The following is a 25,255-nucleotide window of genomic DNA, read 5'->3' as shown; positions in this document are numbered from 1 at the left end:
AAAACACCTGCCTGATGAATGACAGCACACAGGTTCAACGTCATGCAAAACAAAGACACTCAGCCAACTGTCACCCATTCAACACCCAAAACATTCCTTCCCTCCAATACTGAGAGACCACAGATGCAGTGTATGCAAAATGCACCAGTTACTCACCCCGTCAACTCGGAAAGAGTCTCTCAAACCCATGACTTCAACTTTAGAGATACAGCATGGACAGGCCCTTCAGCCCACTGAGTCTACGCTGCCCATCGATCACCCATTAGCACTAGTTTAGTTTACTATTTTCACGTACTGAGGTACAGTTAAAAGTTTTTTGCTGCATGCTATCTAGTCAGCAAAAAGGCTTTACATGATTATAATCAAGTTCTATGTTATTACACTTTCTCATACACTCTCCACACACACTAGGGGCAATTTAGAGGCCAATTAACCTACAAGCCCACAACTCTTTGGGATGTGGAAGCAAACCTGAGCACCCAGAGAAAATCTGTGGTCGCAGAGGGAATGTGCAGACTCCACACAGGCAGCACCCAATGTCAGGATCAAACCTAGTTCCCTGGAGTTGACAGTTCTACCAGCTGTGCCACCTTGCCACCCAAGTGCAAGCACAACCACCTGCAGTTCCTCTCTATCAGACACCATCTTGGCTTGGAAGTATCTTGCCAGTTCTTTACGAGTTCTTTCTGGGTACAAATCATGGAGCTACCTATCCAACAATACCATGGAGCATGTTCACCAGGACTACAGCAGTTCAAGGCGGTAACAAGTCCATCGAGACATGGGTAATAAATGGTGGCCTAATCTACAACATCACATGCAAACAAAAGGTGAAAGTAATTGCCTTTCTTGATAGGGTCGGGACCCCACGCACCCTAGAACCAGCAGCTTAAATGCCAGATACAGCAGCAAGCAGCCGGTTACAAAATGTGTCCATTTCTCTCCGGCACATGTGTTGTGGATCAAGATAGCCATGTCAACAATGAAGTGAGAGGTCAAATGACTGGCATCTGAACTGCAGGTCATTTTGAACATTCCCACTTGGCCAAACATATGCAGAAGACTGACATGAACTTCACTGTGAGTCGTCAGCCCATCACAAAAGTCGATATGGTGCAAAACAACCGGAAGGTTGTCAGGAAAGACACACACGTATAGACTATAAAACTAATTGATGGCCATGACAGAAGTTCACTTGCGGCATAAAGCCCTCGGGTGTGAAAGCTGAGCCCAACTTGTAACGACATAGGTATAACACATAATGCACCTATCGTGAAATTTGTCAAACTACCACATAACTAACTACTAATCAATTTCAACATCCTGCGACTGGGTGTAATCGGTTTGCTACTCACCTGATGATTGAGAGTTTGACATAAATTACGTTGTCCCTTTTCTAAATGCTCACAGCTTTTCGCAAACCTGCGGAATGCCCAACTGTTGGACAGAATTTCAGCTGTTGAAAAACACCTGGGTTGGAAACCTGATTTTATCTTTTGAAACAAAATAACCACGCGATGCATTTTAATCTGAGTGACTGGAAGTTAAATATGACCAAACCAGGCAGCTCCCTGTGTTAAGTGGACGCTATAAAACGTCAAGTTAAGAACCTTCCTTCATGTTCCTGTCTTTTTAACAAGGTAAGGATCATACATACATCCTACAATTACTGTTTAAACAATAAGAAATTAATAACGAACAGTTCACACCACACTACATTGTTAAGGTGCGCGCAGCAGCATAGATGCAACTCCGAGACACGATAAATCCATCACCGTCCCATCACTCACCATCCAATCGCTGCTGCTTCTCACGTCGATTCCAACTCAAACTTGATGCCTTTGGTCTGCAGCTTCCTCTAACCGGAAGTGAAAGCAATGCATGTGAGCCGGGCTGTGACTGTTACTTTTTTTTTGCCCCGACTTCCCTTCGCCCCTTTTTTAAAATATCTGTGCCTTGAATAGACCGGGACATTGTGAGCGGAGAGCAATCGTTGACACGGACACACTGTGAAACATGTTGCTGCTTCTTACTTAGTTAACCAAAAACCATAAAGTATTCCCGCAGTTTGCACCGAAACACTTGTGGAAGCTTGTGTTGCCGGTTATTTGTGACCAGTTGACTTGTGGCCGCCGCTCCCGACCGCGCCGATGGAATGCGAGCCCGGAGACGAGAACGCGACGCCCCGCACCGAACCCGCTGCTGCCCGGGGCTGCCATGGCAACGGCAGGGCATGCGAGCTGCTCGCGGACACCGGCCTGGCCAAAGACCGATGGAAGCTGCTGCAACGGGTAGGAAGACACACAGCACGGGGTGTTGTCAGGGGCGGAGGTTCATCGTTTACACCATGTTATAAATAGCAATGCATACATTAAAAGTAGGCAACATATATTGTGTATTTCATGTCATTTGTAAAAATGCTGTTTAATATGACACGTTATAAATATACACGTTATAAATAAGATGCTTATTCCCGCCCCCGTGGTATTGCGCACACGGTGAAATAGCGTTGCAGAAGAACAAGGGATGGCAGAGCCATGCCTTGCAACCATATCAAAGTGGAGGCACTGCAGATGTTGGAATCTTGAGCAAAAAACAAATTGTTACTTTGAAGGGCACTGACCTGAAGCATCCCCCGTCCTTGTCCCTGTCCTCCAGAGATGCTGGCTGGTCCGCTGAGTCCCTCCAGCACTTTGCGACCTTCCACAAGATGCTGCCCGAGTTGCTCCAGCGTTTGTTTGTTTGTTTGAACCATATGAACGTCCTCATTTTACAAACCCAAAAGATTGTAAGAGGACATTTGTTTCTTATTACTTCAATATAGTTGACAACTGTCAATGTTGATTGTGATGGTTTTCCCAACCGTTCTGTTAGCTGATGCATCAATAATCATCAATGAATCCCTCATTGTCCAACTCAGTGGACTGTTCCCACTTGATTTCAGTCCTACCTGCCCATTATAATTCTTCGTTCTCAGAATGATCTTAGTAAACTAGGTCTTGTGTCAAGGCGATGTCATTTATAATCATGGTATTTAGTTCTGCATTATCTTTCCATTCTCAGGATGTATTAACTCAGTCTCCTTGTGTGATGACAAATCCCACATTTAGTTGAGTTTAAAGATACAATGTACAAACAGGGCTTTCAGCCCTCTGAGTCGGTGCTGATCAATGATCACCCATACGCTTATTCTATCCTATACACGAGGAGCAATGTACAGAAGCTGAGTAATTGGCAAACCTGCACGACTTTAGAATGTGGGAGAAACCAGAGCACCTGGAGAAAAGTCTCAGAGTCACAGGGAGAATGTACAAACTCTGTACCGACAACACCTGTAGTCAGGATTGATCCCGGGTCTCTGATGCTGTAAGGCAGCAACTCTACTGCAGTGCCACTCTGCCATGTTGATTCTCAATTTCTTCTAATTAAATTTTGGGAAAAGTCAGAGATTTATACAACATGGAAATAGGCTTTTCGGCCCTACTTTTCCATGCCGACAAAGTTGCATTCTTGAGCAAGTTATATTTGCCTGCGTTTGGCCCATTTTCCTCTAAACCTTTTCTATCTGGATACCTGTCCAAATATTTCGTACCCACCTCTACCACGTTCTCTGGTAGCTCATTCCGCATACTCACCATTCTTTGTGTGGAAAAAGTTGCTCCTCGGGTCCCCTTTAAATATTTCCCCTCTCACTTTAATAACAACGTCTCCCTCCATCCTTCCAAAACAAAGGAGCTGGCCGTTAACTTCAGGAATTGGGATGGAGTACACGCCCCAGTTTGGATCAATGGTGCTGAGTGGTGATAGTTGAGAGCTTCAAGCTCTTGGGTGTAAATATCACTAACAATTTGTCCTGGTCCATCCAGATTAAGGCTAGGGTCTAAGTAAGCACACCAATGCCTTCTGTCTGCAGAAGGCTAATAAAATTTGGCTAGTCTCCAATGACTCTTGCCAATTCCTAAAGATGCACCAGAGAGAGCATCCAATCTGGATGCATCACAATTTGGTATGGCAAGTGTTCTGCCCAATTTCCCAAGACGTTGCAGAGAGTTGTAAACGTAGCCCAGTCCAACCCATGCAAACCAGCCTCTCTTCCCCAACTACTTGCTCCATCTATAGTTCACTCTAACTTGGGAAAGCAGCCAACATAATCAAGGACAATGAGCTATTCATCATTGCTCATTGTTTCTTCTCTCTCTTGTGGGGCAGAAACGACAAAAGTTTGAAAGCACTTACCATCCCATTCAGGAACAGCTTCTTCCTCACTGTTATCAGATTCTTGAAAGGAACTCTCATATGCTAAAGAAGCATTTTTTCATCTGCACTTGCTCTTTTGCTGAAACACTATCCTAAGCTCCATTTTCTCTCCTTATCTGATGTACTCGTGTATGGTATAATTTAACAGGATTGTATGTAAAACAAAGATTTTCATTGTATTCAGTGCACATGAGAATAATAAACCACTTAAATGTATGCCTTCAAATTTTAGTCTCTACCCCATGAAAAATACTATGACTGTCTGCCTTCTCTATGTCCCTCATGATTTTATATATCTCCATAATGTTGCACCTCAATCTCTTCTGTTCCAGTGGAAAAAAATGCCCCAGTCTTTTCAGTTTCTCCTTGTAACTCACGCCCTCCAATCATAGTAAAATCCTTGTGCATCTTTTTATGCTCATTGACATCCTTCCATAGCAAGGGTATAAATTGCACCAGAAATTTGTACAATAATCTGAATGTCTCACCAACATTTTGTACATTCGTAGCATGACATCCCAACTCCTGCACTTGATGCCCTGATTTAATTTGTCAAACATTAACTTAAAACGTCTTTGTTCATGCACTTGCTATTTAATCCACTTACCATCTATTCAGTCCCAATTTTAACCAGCCTGCAATCTCACCATAATTGATTCCTGGCAAATGACACGAAGTACTGGAGTAACTCAGTGGGTTAGACAGCATCTCTGGAGAACATGGATAGATTATATTTTGGGTCGATGCCCTTCTTCAGACTGATTGTGGGGGGGGGGGGGGGGGGGGGGGTTGAGGGAGAGGAGGTGCAGGCCAAAGCATGGGAGCTAAATAGGTAGTGTTCCCTCCCCTACAATCAGTCTGAAGCACATATCACCTGATGGTCTTGCCATTGGCTAGGATGTAGTCCCGAGCTTCCAACTTACCTCAGTGCAGCAAACAATGAGATGCTGTTCCTCCAATTTGTGTTTAGCCTCATTGTGACAGTGGAGGCCCAGGCCAGAAAGGTCAGTGTGGGAATGGAAAGGGGAATTAAGGTATTTGGCAACTGAGAGATCAGGTAGGTCCAGGCGGACTGAGTGAAGGTATTCAGCGAAACAATCACCCGGTCTATGTTTGGTCTCGGCGATGTATAAGAGTCCACATCTTGAACAACAGATACAGTAGATGGGGTTGGAGGATGTGCAAGTGAACCTCTGCCTAACCTGAAAGGACTGTCCAGGGACCTCATGTTGCTGAACATCTTTGAACAATCCCATATTTTGCTTGGACAGCTTACAACCCAGTATTAATATTGATTTCTCTAACGTTAAGTAACCCCTGCATTCCCTCTCTCTCCATCCCTCCCCCACCCAAGTCACACCAGCTTCTCGCTCTCTCCTAGTAAACAGCTAACAATGGCCTGTTTCCTTTATCATTGGTAATTTTTTTGCATATCTTTCATTTGCGCTATATCTCTCCACATCACCGTCTATATCTCTTGCTTCCCTTTCCCTGACTCTCAGTCTGAAGAAACCTCTCGACCCGAAACGTCAGCCATTTCTCTTCAGAGATGCTGCCCGCCCCGCTGAGTTACTCCAGCATTTTGTGTCTATCTTCAGGTTGCCCTAATGTTCTCCAGGGTCTGCGCTGATGAGGACTGTTGCTTCTGCCAGGCTCAACCATGCCAAAATGATTCTGGAGGTGAGGGTTGGACTCCGAACCAACAAGCCTGTCCTGTTAGGAAGCAAAATTCATTGCTCAAAGAGCATTAGTGAAGCCTTAGTATGATGGCCTTGCAGAGGTTAATAATTCATGATTGTCAATGACAGCTTTAGAAAAGCCATATATATTATATATATATCATATAAAAATTTATTTTTGGTAAATGCATACAATGTACGAAACAAGAAATCTAGTAATTTTGGCTGGAAAGCATCATCTCGAATGGGCTTATCTGTGAGATCACATTAAATAAATGCGTTGCTTAAATTTGGAGACACAAGGAACTGCAGATGTTGGAATCTTGAGCAAAACACGAAATGCTGGTGAAACTCAGCAGGTCAGGCAGCAATTATGAAGGGAATGGACAATCGATCAGCCTGAAGTAGGGTCCCAACCCGAAACATTGTCTGCTCATTCCCTCCACAGAGGCTATCTGACCCACTGAGTTCCTCCAGCTTCTTTTATTTAACCAAACAAGAAAGTCTGCTCAAGTGAAAGAAGAGATGAATTGCTTTGGCCTGTATATCTCGGGTATCAGCGAGAACGGATAGACAGGGTCAGGAAGATTAACAATATTACACAGAGAATCTTGCTGGACAGAATTATGGAAGACTTCACAAAGGTATTACTCTCCTTTTGAAGTAGGGAGTGGAATTTTATATTACAAGCGTCTCCGATATGTTAAATCGCCTTGGCTGGGAGTCGCTGGAGTCAAGACGCACCAAAGCCCACTTATGTACTGTCTACAAAGAGATTCATGGCATCATCCCCAATAACATATCTCACTTTATTCAATCCAATACCCGGAAATTTACAAGACAGTCCTCGGGTCACTTCATTTATACTAGAATTCGAGCAAACAAAAATAGCTACCTACAGTCACTATATCTATGGACTATCCCAGAGTGGAACATCCTTCCCGACACCACCAGATGTTGCACCAACCTTGTCACTCTTCAAGTCACAGCTCGACAACTTGGACATGGATCATCTCACCAAACTTGCCCACATAAAAATCTAAATAACCTTTTTGCAACCAGTACCCACGCGAGCGAAACCTGCAGGAAATAGCCCAGCTGTTGCCGGTTGTGCAGCAGAAAACAGAAACAGGAATTTTATTCGGAGTGGAAATCTGTCAACAGTTGGCTTATAGGAGGGAGATTGAAAGGAAAATGGGAACTAACATGTATTTGATGTTGTATCCAATATGAAGAAGCAAAGAACAAATTCTGTCTTGTGCTGTAGCCTGTTTTTAGAGATGAAACTACTGCCAAGGGAGACCTTAGTGCGAAAGTTAATAAATATACCACAGTTAATGGCTGATTAATGGGAAACAAAGATGGAGTACCCTTAATGAAAGCAGTGAAGAGTTGTTGATCATTTTGGTGTTTGCCTGGAAACATCTGAAAACAGATATAATTCTCTGCAAAAGGCAGATGTAAGAACTGAACTGACTATATTTGATATCGATGACAGATGTTGATGCTGGGTGACAGATGTGAAAGTAATAGGCTGAGATGTTGGTAACAAACACTGATTTCTGAGAGCATTTTTTCAAGTTAAAGCTGAGAAATGGAGGCCTACCATATCTATCTATATATAGATGGATATGGTAGGCCTCCATTTCTCAGCTTTAACTTGAAAAAAATGCTCTCAGAAATTAGTACATCCCTCTATAGTATATATGCTCTCAAAAAAAAAAATATCCATATTACTAAAACTCATCTTGTGTATTTGTGGGTTTGTGGATAGATTTGTTCCAGAAATACAGCCAAAATGGTACACGATAGTGCAACAATGTTATGCCCACCTACTCAACATTCCCCTGTAGTCTCGATTAATTAAGTTTTGTTACATTTTAAAAGCAATTACACCTAATAAACTTTAATAAATGCACCTCCCCCCGTGCCGGGAGGACTGGTGCCCGTCCTGGTGTGTCCCGTGCCTGACCTTCCCGTGGTGCTGCGCGGCAGCAGAGGGTCAAAGAAGATGACTGTCGTCGTCAAACTGCCGCTGCAGGAGAGGTTTCCACCCAACGGGTCCACGGATCGCTCTGTCCGCAGCGCTGGCCGCCTGGGGCTGGGGTGAGGTTCCCTCTTCCCCCCCCTTGCCCGCCCACGGCCCCAGGTGACACTCCCCGGCCGGCAATGGGTCCACGGACCATCAGTTGGGGGAGGTTTGCCGGGCCTGCAGGAGAGGTTTGCAACCAACGGGGGTTGCCGCGCCCGCAGGAGAGGTTTGTGCCCAGCAAGGTACGTATTCGAAGGTGCTGGCTCGAAGGGCTGAATGGCCTACTCCTGCACCTATTGTCTATTGTCTATTCAATCTTAGTCGAGCAGACCGCAGGCAGTTAGAGTCATAAGGCATGGAAACCGGCCCTTCAGCCCAACTTGCCCAAACTGACCAAGACGCCCCATCTACACTAGTTTCACCTGCCCGCATTTGGTCCACATCCCTCTAAACCTTTCCTACCCATTTACCTATTCAAACGTCTTTTAAATGTTGTTACAGTACCAAGCTCAACTGCCTCCTCTGGCAGCTCATGGCATATACCTACCACCTTCTATGTGATAAATTTGCTCCTCGGACTCTTCTGAAATTTTTCCCCTCTTACCTCAAACCGATGTTCCCTGATTCCCCACCTCTGGGTAAAAAACTGTGCATTTATCCCATCTATTCCCCTCGTGATCTTGTACACCTCTTAAGATCACTCCTCATCCTCCTGCACGCCAATAAATAAAGTCCTAGCCTGCCCACACTCTCTCTAGTTCATGACCTCAAGTCCTGGCAACGTCCTTGTAAATCTTCTCTGCACTCTTTGCGGCTTTCCTATAGCAGGATAACCAAAACTGAACACAATACTCCAAATGTGGCCTCACCAATGTCTTGTATAACTGTAACGTAACATCCCAACTTCAATATCCAATACCCTGACTGATGAAGGCCAATGTATTGAAAACCTCATTGACCCCCTGTCTATCTGTGATGCACGCTGATACCTTTCTCAAAAAACAATGTTGGTTTTTGAATGGAACATGGGATGCCGACCAGACCTTGATAAAACATAATAGAGCAATGTTCAGAATGGCAACGGAAATTTAATGTAACGACAAACCTGAAGCCTTTAACAGCATTTACAAGCATGTGGTGGATTATGTGGGAATATGGAATACACTCCAATTAATCACCATCATGAAGAGTCTTATCTGAACATCGAGTATTGCACACAATGAGTCGGCCTTAAAATCAAAGCTGAAGTGTGTCAGCAGAGCCTCGTGTCCTGGTGTCAAGACAACAACCGTTTTCTCAATGTCAGCAAAACAAAGGAGATGGCGATCGACTTCAGAAAGCAAAGTGGTACACATAGCACAGTTTACATTGACAGTGCCGAAGTAGAGATGGTTGAAAACCCCAAATTCCTTGGAGTCAATATCACCAGCAACTTCTCCTGGGCCACCCATATTGAAGCAATGACCCAGAAAGCACACCAATGCCTCTAATTCCTTGGAAAGCTTAGGGAATTCAGCACATTCCCTACTACTATCACCAACTTCTACAGATGCACCATAGAGAGTATTTTATCAGGATGCATCACAGCTTGGTTTGGGAACAGCTCCATCCAAGACCACAAGAAATTGCAGTGAATTGTGGATGCAGACCAGACCATCACACAAACCAACCTCCCTCACATTGACTCAATTTATACCTCGCGCTGCCTTGGCAAGGCCAGCAGCATAATCAAGGATGAGTGGCACCCTGGCCATTCCCTCTTCTTCCCTCTCCCATCAGGCGAAAGGTATATAATTGTGAAAATGCACACCTCCAGATTCAGGGATAGTTTCTTCCCAGCTGTTATCAGACAAATGAATCATCCTACCGAGACCAGTCCTGAAGAAGGGTCTCAACCCAAGCGTCACCCATTCGTTCTCTCCAGAGATGCTGCCTGTCCTGTTGAGTTACTCCAGCTTTTTCTGTCTATCTTCGATTTAAACCAGCATCTGCAGTTCCTTCTTATACACCTCATTGGTGACACTCAGAGTATCCTTGAGCGGACTTTGCTGGCATTACCTTGCACTAAATGTTATTCCCTTATGTATCTATATACTGTAAATGGCTCAATTGTAATCATGTATTGTCTTTCCACTGATTGGATAGCACGCAACAAAAGCTTTTCACTGTACCTCAGTACACTTGACTATAAACTAAACTCAACTCAACTCAGCTCGAAAGAGCCTGGCTTGATCCAATACCCTGGCTGCTGGTGACAACAAAATACATAAGCTTTTCTTCATTATCTGACTTTCTATCTATACTGGTCGAGACAGGCCAGAATTAAAAGTTTAGTTTAAGTTAATGTTCAGTCTGATTTGTTTGTGGTGAATTGGGGTTTTACTTGGCAGTGATGATGAACATGTAATGAAAGAGTGAGGTTATTTGCAAAGTCTTCAAGGGACCCCAATCAACAATAAATGTTAACCACATGTTTAATCAATTTGATTTAATGACTACCAAAATGCCCAGGAACTATTGGAAAAATCCATTTATTTGCTCTGACTGAAGCAGAAGAGTAAAAGCACGTGGAAATGTGTCAAATGCAAAAAAATATTGTGATTACATGAATGTAAAAGTAAATTTTGACTAAATAATAATTCAGTTAAAACCTCAACTAGATGCTAGGTATTACTGTTACTGATTGCAGTTTAGCTATGCTTTGTTAATGCATCTTCTGAATATATTCTTATAACAAAAATACCAAACACTAATGAGCGAAAATACATAAACTGAACTAAAAATAAACCAAAATTCACACTGATATTTAGAGAAAAAAAATTGTAATCATCTCTGCTATTTAACATGGTATGATACCTCTGTTGTAAAACTGCAACAGTTCTTGAAGATAAAATTAACAGCAACTAATAATACCCGTGTAGAAAATCAAGGTAATTCAGTAGCTAGGAGGCGATTGTTGACAAGCAGCAAACAACATTAGACCTCGGACACTCATGGACATCGGTGGCTCCAATCTACAGAACACCCAAATTCTGAGCATGCACCAATTAAAATGGTACCACATTGTATGTAGCTTGGAAACTTAACATAACAGTTGTCAGTTTAGGTGTTCTAAGCTGGTTAATAATCAGGTAAAATTACAGAAGGCGTTTTGCTGCAAAGATCAAGGAACTCAACTTGCATAAGCCTAACTATGAGAACCTAAAAGACTTAAGTTTATCAAGCAACATAGAAGTGTCATCTGATTGTTCTCTTCCAACACAAGCTTGCTAAATAAACTGTTCCAATAATTTCTGGGAACTATGGAACACTAAATACTCGGGTATAAGATGCTGGAGTAGCTCAGCAGATCAGGCAGCATCCCTGGAGAACAGGGATCGGTGATGTTTTGGGTAATTGAAAGAAGGGTGCCGACCCAAAATGTTAGCTATCCATGTTCTCCAGGGATGCTGCCTGAACCACTGAGTTACTCCAGCATTTTGTCTATCCTTTGGTAAACCAACATCTGCAGCTCCTTGTTTCTACTAAATGCGCAGATTTTGGATCCAACATTCAACAAAGTTGTCATGCCCCAATACTTTGAGAAAAGCTAAAACGTGAGCACCATTGATTGAGAAATCTTTGCCTGAGGGATGAAGCTATGCTCTTGGAAGAAAGATTCACACAGGTTTAAGGACTGCATGGACAATTGAAAGAGGACAGGTAGGCATATCCTCACCCAAATTGCCCGTCAGAGTTCTAGATGAATACACAATTGGGTCTGACTTCCCAGTCAAAGCTGCTAATCCCTTTTCATCTGTAGTTTCAGACACCTTTTGGTTTTTAAAAAATCTCAGTGAAATCTCCTAACTTTAACTGCAGCAGAAATAGTTGTTTATATTTCACACATCCTTAAATTTATACCTCCATCACTATTTTTGGAAAGTCAGTTCCATAGTCTGCCTGGTCATAAAGTGTTGGAGTTACTTGATTTGCAGTCAAAAGTTTGTGCAAGATTCATCATTGTTTTCTTGCTCTTCTGCCTCTTTCTGGTCATATCTGTGATTTTTCTCTCTGTTATGGCTCAAACTATCTGTTCCGACAGGTTTCAGGTGCTATTTTTCGAGCCCCTAGGTGTCTCTGTTTAACCACTATGTGTGATTTCTTCAAAGTGTTAAATACCAACTACCACAAAGAATTGACAGATTGAAGCCTTGCTCCAATAGAGGGGGATCCAGGACCACTAGGCTGCAAACTCTGCTGCATGAATGTCCCCACCATTGTCCTTTTGAGTTTCCACCCCACATATCTCTAATTCCTCATTCCTGGAACAAATGCAATGTTAATCTCATGTGCAGCCTTTTAAAATTCTTCAGATACTTCCTAAATTGTATAGACCAGTATTTGTATCCAAATGAACTCCCAACGAGTGCTGTTTAAGAATTTAAAATTTTTGGTCAAAGAGTTGGTGCTTTTTGTGCTGATTTAAAACAAAGTATCTTTTTAATACTTTATTAATCTGCTCAGTTGCCTTCAAAGAAATGAGCAAACAACCTCGGAGCTCACTTCTATGATTATTTCCTTCGTGTATGTGTTGGAATGTGAACTGTGTTGCCATGCAACCCTTGACATAAACACTTTACAGGCCCTAAGTACTGTTGTTGGCATTCTTTGGCAAAGATGACTAAATTACTTCTCAATTAAAAAAGTATCCATTCCCTTATAAATGTTTTGTTAAAACTTTCAATTTGGCATTTCTGACTGCAATGGAAATCTTACTGGAAAATGTCCAATGTAAATGAGCATGAAAATGTGGTTGCAGCCCCCCCTGACACTGTACTGTTGCTTTTGTTCCAGAACTGATAAATACTATCCTGTTCATCGAAACTGAAGCGGACAAAGCTGTTCCCTGCATGGTTTATGAACATCTGCTGCGATTGAGTCATAATACATGTGTCATTGTCATGTGGAATGACTTTCTTTGCTTCCAACAGGTATTAAAACAGAAGAGTGTAGATAAAGAAAATCTGCAGCAGGTTTCCATCAGAAGATCTTTGACTTTCAACGTATTTTACACAGATGTGGTGAAGAAATTGGAGGCAGATTCTGTTAATGAAATGTGGGTGGAGTACACATGCATTCCCTATCCACAGTATAGGGCGTATATAAGGTAAACTATTCTTGAATATCTTTTCATGTGTACAGAATGAAACGACAAAAATATTAATCTTGGATTACGTGACATCTACTAACAACAAAAGCTTTTCACTGTACTTATGTACACTTGACAATAAACCAAACTGAACTGTACCCTGTTAATCACTGCCCCCCTTACTCTGGCTTTCTTCTGTCTATGGCTCCCACTTCATTCACCAATTTAGAAGTTTCACTTATCTGTTCTGTGATTGTCATTAAACTGCCTGAAAACATTATTGTACCAGAACAACTAGCCAAAGTGAAAATAATTTATACAAATCCGTCTGAAGATTTTTTTTTCAGTAAAAGGCCCTGATCGTTTTTTTGACATATTTGAACCATAAATGTGACTAAGATACTTGCTTGCCTTCTGGTTCCAAATTTAATAGTTACCCTTTTTTTTTTTTAAAGAGTCAATAGTGTTATATTGTCATATGTCCTGAAAAGGAACAACAAAATTCTTACTTGCATTGGCACAACAGATATGTAAGCATAGTACTCATAGACACCATAATAAACAACAAAAAGAAGTTAAATAATAAAAAAAGACAAAAAAAGAACAAAAACAAAGCCCTGAATCCCTAGTGCAATCAAGGTAGTTCGGAGTTTGGTTGGAATATGTAGTGAATGTTCAATAGTCTTATGGTTTCTGGGGAAAAAGCTGTTTCTAAACCTGGGCGTTACAGTTTTCAGACAGTTACACCTTCTTCCCTGATACAGGAGTGAAATGAGAGGGTGGCTAGGGTGGTGTGGGTCTTTGGTGGCTGCCTTTTTGAGGCAGCACCTCCTATAGATCCCTTCAATAGCGGGGAGGCGAGTACTCTTGATTGACTGGACAGTGTTCATCACTTTTGTACATTCACATGCAAGCATTGATGATAAGTGACAGAACACTCTTTATCAGGCTGTTCCTGAACCAACACTTGCTATACATACATCTGTTGGGTTTACTTACTTATTTTCATTCTGTTTACTAAAAGAATGGGCAGTGATTGCTAACACAGATAAAAATCAATGGTTAAAAGAAATGTACTTACATATTTTAATCTATAAATGCTATGATTTAATTTATATTAAAAAATAACAGTAAAAAGTATTAGGATTTTAAACGTCTTTCACTATGTTGTACTTAACATTCCTTTGCTTTGTTAAGGCACAGTGTTGGTCCACTGAATGTTGCAGATGTTCTCACCAGTTTTGACAACACCGGAAATGTCTGTGAGTTCACTTCATTTAATGTTCAGATGTGATGTGGCTTTTGAAAAGGGTCAGAGCAAATTTTTTTTGAAAGGCTATGTCTTTATCCGAGTAGTGATATGACAGTCACTTCAAGGCACTGGTGCTCCCATAGAGCTTTGCAATATGCTACGCTGCTAGAGTCTAAAGTTGGGAGTTTGGAAGACATTAACAGGTTTGCCAAAAATATTCTGATATAAATATTATTTCATCTTTGCTTTTACTGAACTCGTTAAATCTTTTAACTTTATATCTGACACTTCACCGACACAATCTCACATACTGCTTAAATTAATGAGTTAATAATTAACAAGATTGCTTTTCAACTTTGAAATGTAATACTGTCCAGCACATTTTAATTGTAATTTTTGCATTGGCACTCTTTTATCTGTTTTTATGCTAGTAGTTATGTGTGTAGTTATTGTTGACTTTACATATAAAAGACAATTTGTGCAATCATTGTTCGTTAGGTGGTACAGTGTGCATGCAAGGAGCATTTAAGGTGTTTAACAAAAAACAATGATTCAACAACTACAAATTACTTGTTGCTGTCATTTTGACTAACGATCTTGCAGGCATTGATTTGTACACCAACACACATGATCTGCCTGAGGCACTAAAACAATGTCTTAATTCAACATTTCTTTTACAGAGTTTTTAATATGTTGATATATTTTGGGTTTGTTTGAAACTTTGTATTTAGGTGACTGGACTTCAAAGGTTGCAAGGGGTTCAGTGAGATTGAGAGGGATTCAGTAAGATATGATGTGCCTATTTTATGAAAGATGAATTGCAATTTTCCTGCCCAGAACAGTATTCACGTTTTCATTTTGGGTTGGAAATGACTGGGTGGAGTCATGAGTTACTGTCCTAATACCACACTTGAGGTAAAGGTATGCTTTTTGGTGCCGAGAACACCAATTATTGGCAGTGGCACCTCAATGATTATATAACTTGGCCCATATAACAAGACCATGTAGCTTGGCAGTACAGATGTGGATGTGAAATATCCCAGCAATGCTGTGGGTGTTGCTTGGTTGGCCAGACAAAGTCTGGCATTATTTCATTGTAATTTCAGGTGCCAAATATTGTGGAGAAGGGACCATTGCCACCAAGGATGGTGAACGGTTATAAAATCAAGGTAGATGTGGGAGTCTGTGGACTTGTAAAAGATGTTAGTAACTAGTCCATCTCTTGAAATGTTTGATGGAGAGATAATGGACGGGACGTGCTTGAGATGAGCCATGCAAATGTGAACACAGGATGGACATAGACAATGAAAGTTATGACATGCTGGAGATGTATCTGGGTGTAGAATGCGACACCAATGCATTTGTTAAGTATCAGAGAAGAGTTGGGGGGAGTATTCCCAAATAAGCTGAGAACAAGGACTGTTCCACGTATCCAACAAAAAGCCGGGTGTAGCTAGGGCCCATGTGAGATTTCATTACTGTACCTTTTAATCTGGAGCAAGTGAGTTGCCCAATAACCAATAATCATAGGCATCTAATGAAAAGAAAGTCCATAATGTAAGATCTCAAGCTAATTTAGGGCAGCACAATGGAGCAGAGGTAGAGTTGTTGCCTTACAGTGCCGGAGACCTGGGTTCGATCCTGACTACGGGTGTTGTCTGTATGTTCTCTCTGTGACTGCATGGGTTTTCTCCAAATGCTCCGGTTTCCTCCCACATTCTAAAGATGTACAGGTTTGCAGGTTAATTGGCTTTGGTACAAATTGTAAATTGTCCCTAGTGTGTAGGATAGTGCTGGTGTACGGTGTGATCGCTAGTCGGCATGGACTCGTTGGGCCAATGGCCTGTTTCCACGCTGTGACTCTAAACTAAAGAAGACTCAAAATGTCTTTTACCCAGAGTAGGGGAATCAAGAACCAGAGGATATGTTTAAGGTTAATGGGGAGGGAAAGATTTGAAAGCAACATGAGGGGCAATTATTTTTACATAAAGGGTGATAGGGACTGTATATGGAACCAGCTGCCAGAGGAGGTAGTTGAGGCAGGTATTACCACAATGTTTAAAAAGTATTTGGACAAGCACATGGTTAGGATAGGTTTAGAGGGATATGGGCCGAACACAGGCAGGTGGGACTAGTGTAGGTAGGGCATATTGGTTGGCGTGGACAGGTTGTGCTGAAGGGCTTGTTTCCACGCTGTATGGCTATGTGCCCTGCATAATTGGGGGCAGCACAGAGAGTGATGGTTGTCTTGAATGCTCTGCCAGCAGTGGTAATGGAGGCAGATACGATGGTTGCATTTAAAGAGCTTAGATAGGTACATGGATTTATGTATGGTATATCGTATTTATAGATGGTATATCTGATCTGTTTGGAAAGCATGCAAAACAAAGCTTTTCAATGTAATTCTCAGTACACGTGACAATAATAAATCTAAACCAGGGAGTGGAGGGCTACAGTTCGTGTGTAGGCAGAGGAAATTAGTTTAACTTGGCATCATGTTTAGTGCGGACGTTGTGGGCCCAATGGCCTGTTCCTGTACTGTATTGTTCTATGTTCCAACACTCCCTGTGATATGCTCATGTGTAAACAAAAGCAGTTTCAATTTGGTAATTGGATGATGCTGCAAGGCTGAAAAACAGCCTGAAAGGTGAAACTTGGATTGGTGGACCAAGAGATAACCCCGATTATACCGTATGTGCTCTCCAGCTGCAAGAGTACTTAATCCATCAATTAAAACTCTCTCCAAAAACACTTCCAGCGTTTCCACTTAGAGACTCACCAACATATTGCACAGAACATTAATTATGCTGTTAGCACTTAATTACATGGTTGCATCTCTCATGGTAGAGTGTGACATAATTAGCTCCCAACTTCATCTCTCATGAGAATTGGATGTTTAGTATTTCTGAAATAACCCTGTGATCAAACACTACGCATATATTGTCCTATGAATATCTATTTCACTGTTATAATCATCATGCCATTAATTCCTGGGACTGATTATATAATTTTACGAAACATTTCTTTTTTTTGTCAAACGAACAAAGTATGATTATCTGGTACAGGAATTCTTACCTCTCAGCTAGTTCAATGAATTGTACTAAAAAATTTAAAGAAAAGGTTTGCATGTTTGAATTTTACTGAATAATGTACTGTATATTAAGGTACAGGGTGTTATGTGTGATTATATCTGATACTGTGTTGCAGAATTTGTCAAAAGCATTGTAGCTTTTTTTGTTGTGCAGTATCTTAAGACTGAATAATGTGGATGTCACAAATTGATGTCATTACTCGCAACAAAGCAGCAGCACCCACTGTTTCATAAAATGCCATCTCCTGCAATAATGAAGCCATTTGCCACCAATATAATCTTTAAGCATTGTGCCTTTCAGCAAATACAAAGGGTAATTGAGTTGCAGAGCTCATATTCTTGTAAACATTCAGTCAGCCTTACAACTTGATAGCAATACAGCTGGGTTGAATTTATTTTGTTTTAACGAGCCTTGCAGCTTTGCTCTTTGCTTGTACTAGTATTTGTGCTGTTTTTTCCCCCTCTTACCCTTAACAAATTTGACGCAATTACTTTTAGGCCTATTGAGTTCATGGTATTTTAACGCATTCTATTATTATAATTGGAAAAAAAAGTACATTAACAACATGCACACCTGTTTTTCTTTTTTAATTGATCATTTTGTCAGAAAACTGGCAAATATTTTGTTTTAATTTGTGGCGGTGCAAACATTGAGGGCTAACATTCAGAAATGTGCACTTACTAATCTGCACCTCTCCTTCCAAGCTCTGAGCATGTGCTGTAACTTCTCTGACAGCTGAGATAATGTAGCTCAACTTACGTGAAAGGTCAAAATTAACACGATGGCCACTGGCATTTAAGGCTGAATAATGTGGATGTCACAAATTGATGTCATTACTAGCATCAAAGCAGCAGCATTGGAATGAACAATGCCGAATCTTCAGTGGTTAACAGAACTGCATTTTGCACCTCTGGCAAGTCTCAATATCGGAATCTGCTGACTACTTTATCAAATGTGTAAACATTTGCTGGTTCTCGGGTTTCCTCTAGAGGGCAGGTTTTACTGCCACCAGCAGGGTTTTTTTTTTAGCATGGATGAAATACAGCAAGAGGCATGTTGACAGAGGACTGTCTCCTTGCCTGGCGGGTGGACAATGCTGCCACCAACATTGTTAAATTTCATGTGGATCCCACCCTTTCCCCACCTGTCTTGGATAATTTTTCAGGATCACATGTGCAAGCATCTTCTATGGATTGATGAGATACAGAATGCTGGAGTAACTCAGCAGGTTAGGCAACGTCCCTGGTGCACATGGATAATCTGCAGTCCCTTGTGTCTACACGTCTACCGATTGAAGTTGGAGAGGCGGTGGTTATGGAGCGGATGCGATTTGGATTGAACTTTTGTCTTCATCTCTTGTAGATCAAGAACCCATCCACACTAATCTGGCACTGATCCATTTTATTCACCCGCATTCTGGTTAACATCCCAAAGGTTCTGCCACTCGCCTGCACAGATGGAGCAATTCACAGTGGGAAATTGTCCCACCGCCCCACACATGTTTAGGATGTGGGAGAAAACTGAATCACCCAGAAGAAACCTACACAGTTACAGAAAGTATGTGCAAGCTCTACACAGAGAGACCACATAAAACAAACCAAGGACCACTAAAACATACTTTTAACACATACTTAAAATAACAAAAACAGAAGAAAAGGCAGTCTGTTGGCGAGGCAGCCAATGCTGGTGGCGCCACCCGGTGGAATGGTTGAATGCACATAGTATTTTTCCCAGGGTATGGAAATCAAGAACTAAAGGGCACAGGATTTAGTAGTAACCTGAGGGGAAACCTTTTCACACAGAGGTTGGTGGGTACGAGCTGTCAGACAAAATAGTAATGGAGGAAGCCCACAACAGCCCTTAGTCTTAAAATAATTGAGATAATTGCTGCAGTACATGGCAATACATTGTTAAACATTTCAAACATGACTTCTTGTAATTTTATAGATTTCCAACATTTCTTGTGGTAGGGTTTTTTTTAAGTGCAAAACATGTGTGTGAGGTGTATTTGAATGGATACCAAGGAATGGAAAGATGGTCTGTTTTTCTTTTGGTTTCCAAAATGTTGATGTGAAGAGAACCACCCACAACCCCAACACAAATTAAGAAGCATATCCAAAATATTACCATCAATGTTATTTAACTATTTACTGAGCCAATGAAAGAGCAAATTTTATAACTGTTTAGACTGCATAGAAATCTAATTTTAAGTGAAGGTTACTTCATTATGGTATCTAATTTACTTGTTATGATAATGATATTAAATGTGACTTGTTTCAGTGCATTCTGAATTGACTATATTCTAAAGTTTATTTTTGGAAATAAATAAAATAGAACTCCGTGGATCAGCCAACATCTGTGAAGGGAATGGATAGACAACATCTGGATTGGGACCCTTCAGACCGAATCTATCCCATTCCCTCCACAGATACTGCCTGAGACTGAAGAAGGATCTCGATCCGATACGTCACCCATTCCTTCTCTCCAGAGATGCTGCCTGTCCCGCTGAGTTACTCCAGCATTTTGTATCTATCTTCGATTTAAACCAGCATCTGCAGTTCCTTCCTACACATTTTGTCTGCTCCATTGCAAAATCTCCTCAAGGTATGTCTACTTTGACGAAGTTCTCCTCCTCTCTCCGACGAGAGTTCAGCAACATCCTCTCTCACTGCTCCCCCTCTGTGATTCCTACTGCCTGATATGTTGAGTTACTCCTGCTCTCTGTGGTTTGCTCAAGGTGATCATTAAAACAGATATAGAAAATATGGAGTCACGCATGAAGAGAACGCGGCAAGCTCAGAGTGAGGTTGCTAATTATATCTTCATAGGTTGACTTGTCAAAAATTCTCAGTGGCATTTCAAGTGGTAGAAGTAAACACAATTTTTAAAACTAGTTATTTTTTTAATAATCCCACATGACTGATGTAATAATTCTAATAATTATCTTTGGAATTTTGGAGTGACATTGGTTTAAAAAGTACCTAGTCTAATTCTGCTAAAATATGGTCTGGATTTTGTTGTATAAAGTCAGAGAGTGTTACAGCGTGGAAGCAGACCCTTTGGCCCAATTTGTCCACATGTCCCATCTACACGTCCCACCTTCCTACGTTTGGCCCATATCCCTCTAAATTTGTCCTATTCATGTACCTGTCAAAATGTTTTAATTGCGATGGTACCTGCCTCAACTACCTCCTCCGGCACCTCGTTCCATATACCCACCACCCTTTGTGTGACAATGTTACCCCTCGGGTTCTAATTAAATCTCCCCCTTCCCTCCTTCATCTTAAACCTATGGTTCTTGATCTCCCCTACTCTGGGCAAGAGACTGTGCGATTACCTGATCTATTCCTCTAATGATTTTATACACTTCTGTAAGATCCAACAGCCCTCCAACAGCCATATTTATTAATATTTGCACAAGTTCACTTTGGCAATTGCTCACAGGAGTTTGACCACTCTTTGACAGGAGTCTTCTATCTTCGGGCATCTACTTCGGGGTTGGCTTCTTTGTAGCTTTGTGGTATCTGTGAGCAGGTAAAGCTGCAGTGCGACTCTTCAGACGATCAGATTTAAGAATCCTCACTGGGCAATGGAGAATTCAATCAGGAAATATACAACAGGAAATGAAAATTTAGACTTCAATAGTGAACCATAAATAATTGGTAAGTGCAGAGGTCATCAAGGCAGGGAGGTAAGAGTAACACTAAAACAAATTTAATTGACAAAAAAACTCTGGTGTTAATTTTTTCTGAGGGAATGAGATTCAACAATTATTTTTTTTAAAAATTCTTCTCTAGATTATGCTTCCACAGTAACTATCACTTTTTGCTCCATTTAAAAACTTGTGCCAAATTGCTTGTCTTTATCAACTTTTTTCAGTGGAGGATCCACAGGTAATCTAGAATACACAATCATGATATTTAGGTCATTTTGGTGCCACGGAATTAATGGGCAATGAAAACAGCAGTCCACCAGGTGGAGAGGTGAAGAATGCCCAGTAGTGGCTAATGGATTCACAAAGGAGGGCACATGCTGGAATCTTGGGCAAAACACAAAGTGCTGGAGGAAGTCAGCAGGTCAGGCAACTTCTGTGGACAATAGACAATAGGTGCAGGAGTAGGCCATTCAGCCCTTCGAGCCAGCACCACCATTCAATGCGATCCTGGCTGATCACTCTCAATCAGTACCCCGTTCCTGCCTTCTCCCCATACCCCCTCACTCCGCTATCCTTAAGAGCTCTATCCAGCTCTCTCTTGAAAGCATCCAACGAACTGGTCTCCACTGCCTTCTGAGGCAGAGAATTCCACACCTTCACCACTCTCTGACTGAAAAAGTTCTTCCTCATCTCTGTTCTAAATGGCCTACCCCTTATTCTTAAACTGTGGCCCCTTGTTCTGGACTCCCCCAACATTGGGAACATGTTTCCTGCCTCTAATGTGTCCAACCCCCTAATTATCTTATATGTTTCAATAAGATCCCCCCTCATCCTTCTAAATTCCAGTGTACAAGCCTAATTGCTCCAGCCTTTCAACATACGACAGTCCCGCCATTCCGAGAATTAACCTAGTGAACCTACGCTGCACGCCCTCAATAGCAAGAATATCCTTCCTCAAATTTGGAGACCAAAGCTGCACACAGTACTCCAGGTGCGATCTTACCAGGGCCCGGTACAACTGTAGAAGGACCTCTTTGCTCCTATACTCAACTCCTCTTGTTATGAAGGCCAATATTCCATTGGCTTTCTTCACTGCCTGCTGTACCTGCATGCATCCTTTCAGTGACTGATGCACTAGGACACCCAGATCTCGTTGAACATTCCCTCTTCCTAACTTGACACCATTCAGATAATAATCTGCCTTTCTATTCTTACTTCCAAAGTGAATAACCTCACACTTATCTACATTAAACTGCGTCTGCCATGTATCCGCCCACTCACACAACCTGTCCAAGTCACCCTGCAGCCTTATTGCATCTTCCTCACAATTCACACTACCCCCCAGCTTAGTATCATCTGCAAATTTGCTAATGGTACTTTTAATCCCTTCATCTGTCATTAATGTATATCGTAAATAGCTGGGGTCCCAGCACCGAACCTTGCGGTACCCCACTGGTCACTGCTTGCCATTCCGAAAGGGACCCATTTATCCCCACTCTTTGCTTTCTGTCTGTCAACCAATTTTCTATCCATGTCAGTACCCTACCCCCAATACCATGTGCTCTAATTTTGCCCACTAATCTCCTATGTGGGACCTTGTCGAAGGCTTTCTGAAAGTCGAGGTACACCACATCCACTGACTCTCCCCTGTCAATTTTCCTAGTTACATCCTCAAAAAATTCCAGTAGATTTGTCAAGCACGATTTCCCCTTCATAAATCCATGCTGACTTGGAATGATCCTGTTACTGCTATCCAAATGCTCAGCAATTTCGTCTTTTATAATTGACTCTAGCATCTTCCCCACCACTGATGTTAGACTAACTGGTCTATAATTACCCGTTTTCTCTCTCCCTCCTATCTTAAAAAGTGGGATAACATTTGCTATCCTCCAATCCACAGGAACTGATCCTGAATCTATAGAACATTGAAAAATGATCTCCAATGCTTCCACTATTTCTAGAGCCACCTCCTTAAGTACCCTGGGATGCAGACCATCAGGCCCTGGGGATTTATCAGCCTTCAGTCCCATCAGTCTACCCAAAACCATTTCCTGCCTAATGTGGATTTCCTTCAGTTCCTCCATCACCCTAGGTTCTCCGGCCCCTAGAACATTTGGGAGATTGTGTGTATCTTCCTCAGTGAAGACAGATCCAAAGTAACGGTTTAACTCGTCTGCCATTTCTTTGTTCCCCAAAATAAATTCCCCTGCTTCTGTCTTCAAGGGACCCACATTTGCCTTGACTATTTTTTTCCTCTTCACGTACCTAAAAAAACTTTTGCTATCCTCCTTTATATTATTGGCTAGTTTACCCTTGTACCTCATCTTTTCTTCCCGTATTGCCTTTTTAGTTAACTTTTGTTGCTCTTTAAAAGAGTCCCAATCCTCTGTCTTCCCACTCTTCTTTGCTATGTTATACTTCCTCTCCTTAATTGTTATGCTGTCCTTGACTTCCCTTGTCAGCCACAGGTGTCTCTTACTCCCCTTAGAGTCTTTCCGCCTCTTTGGGATAAATTGATCCTGCAACCTCTGCATTATTCCCAGGAATACCTGCCATTGCTGTTCTACCGTCTTCCCTGCTAGGGCCTCCTTCCAGTCAATTTTGGCCAGCTCCTGCCTCATGCCTCTGTAATCCCCTTTGCTATACTGTAATACTGACACTTCCGATTTTCCTTTCTGCCTTTCCATTTGCAGAGTAAAACTTATCATGTTGTGATCACTGCCTCCTAATGGCTCTTTTACCTCTAGTCCCCTTATCAGATCAGGATCATTACACAACACTAAATCCAAAATTGCCTTCTCCCTGGTAGGCTCCAGTACAAGCTGTTCTAAGAATCCATCTCGAAGGCACTCTACAAACTCTCTTTCCTGGGGTCCATTTCCAACCTGATTTTCCCAGTCTACCTGAATGTTGAAATCTCCCATAACCACCGTAGCATTACATTTGTGACACGCCAATTTTATCTCCTGATTCAACTTGCACCCTACGTCGAGGCTACTGTTTGGGGGCCTATAGATAACTCCCATTAGGGTCTTTTTACCCTTACAATTCCTCATTTCTATCCATACTGATTCAACATCTCCTGATTCTATGTCACCCCTTGCAAGGGAATGAATATCATTCCTTACCAGCAGAGCAACCCCGGGGGTGGAAGGGATGGACAGGCGAGGTTTTGGATTTGGTCCCTTCTTCAAATATGTCGTGTGCGTTCTCCCCCCCCCCCCCCCCGACGCGGCCTGACCCGTTGAGTTTCTACAAAACTTTGTGTCTGGCCGCTACTGGATTTTCGTATTTAGTGGAACATGCAGAGGTTCTGAATGATGTACTGTGTGAGGATACCAAGCTCTCCTCGCCTTGCTGTGAAATGTAACCATGTTTACCAAATGATTAAAATCTCAATGTGCAGAGAGATGCTGAGTTGCCTGTTAGAATTATTTGGCAACTATTCTTGATCTCACTGTTAAAAGCATAGATATTTAATCATTCATTCAATATTAGAGTTTCTGCATATTTTTTATAATTCTCGTTTAAATGTTTTGTTTGTGACCTTTGGCAAGTTGGTGTGCTAAAAATAAACCTTGACTAACATGAGTTAGGAAAATCCTACAAGAAAGTTGGCCAACTAATTAAAGGACAACTTAACAATAAATAAGACAAATATGCCTGTGAGGAAATTGATTCTGTGATAGTCTGAAGGTTCAAGCTAAGGTTAAAAAAAATAAAGTTTCTAGAGCAAAGTTTATCACATGAGGACAGTCCAAATTCAAGCAATACGCCACCATATGATAGAAGGTGAAATGGCAGCGAAGATAATATAGGAGACAGAGATACGAGACTACAATTACTGGAATCTTGAGCAGCAAAAGAACTGCTGGGGGAGTTCAGTGGGTTAGGCAGCATCTGTGGAAGGAAATGAACAGGTAGTGTTTTGAGTCGGTTCCCTTCTGACGAAGGGAGACCTTTCACAGTCTGAAGAAGGATCCTGACCTGAAATGTTATCTTCCACAGATGCTGCCTGACAAGTCAGGAAACACTCGAAGAATATTGGGTGGTAACTCTGTGGGTCAGGCAATGTCTTTGGAGGACATGGATAGGCGACATTTCTTTTAATCCAAATCCGGCAATTATTTCCCTCTAAACTATTCTCTCACCTGATC

The 25,255-nt window shown here is 41.7% G+C and overlaps 2 protein-coding genes across 4 annotated transcripts in view; one reads left to right on the top strand and one right to left on the bottom strand.

Moving 5' to 3' along the window:
* Window positions 1–1,703, bottom strand: part of prepl (prolyl endopeptidase like) — a 34,917-nt gene extending 33,214 nt beyond the window's left edge. For all 3 annotated transcript variants that reach the window (XM_078405834.1, XM_078405837.1, XM_078405838.1), the window contains exon 1: window positions 1,356–1,703. In XM_078405834.1, the coding sequence (XP_078261960.1) occupies window positions 1,356–1,523 (168 nt within the window). In that variant the 5' untranslated portion in view covers window positions 1,524–1,703. The remainder of the gene's footprint in view (window positions 1–1,355) is intronic.
* Window positions 1,704–1,895: 192 nt separating this feature from the next.
* camkmt (calmodulin-lysine N-methyltransferase) overlaps window positions 1,896–25,255 on the top strand; it is a 259,217-nt gene continuing 235,857 nt past the window's right edge. The window contains exons 1-3 of the mRNA XM_078405833.1: window positions 1,896–2,291; window positions 12,942–13,117; window positions 14,297–14,361. Of these exons, the coding sequence (XP_078261959.1) occupies window positions 2,151–2,291; window positions 12,942–13,117; window positions 14,297–14,361 (382 nt within the window). The 5' untranslated portion in view covers window positions 1,896–2,150. The remainder of the gene's footprint in view (window positions 2,292–12,941; window positions 13,118–14,296; window positions 14,362–25,255) is intronic.

The sequence above is a fragment of the Rhinoraja longicauda genome, chromosome 9 (assembly GCF_053455715.1).
Source record: "Rhinoraja longicauda isolate Sanriku21f chromosome 9, sRhiLon1.1, whole genome shotgun sequence".
NCBI classification, from domain to species: domain Eukaryota; kingdom Metazoa; phylum Chordata; class Chondrichthyes; order Rajiformes; family Arhynchobatidae; genus Rhinoraja; species Rhinoraja longicauda.
This window is presented reverse-complemented; position numbering and strand designations above follow the sequence as displayed.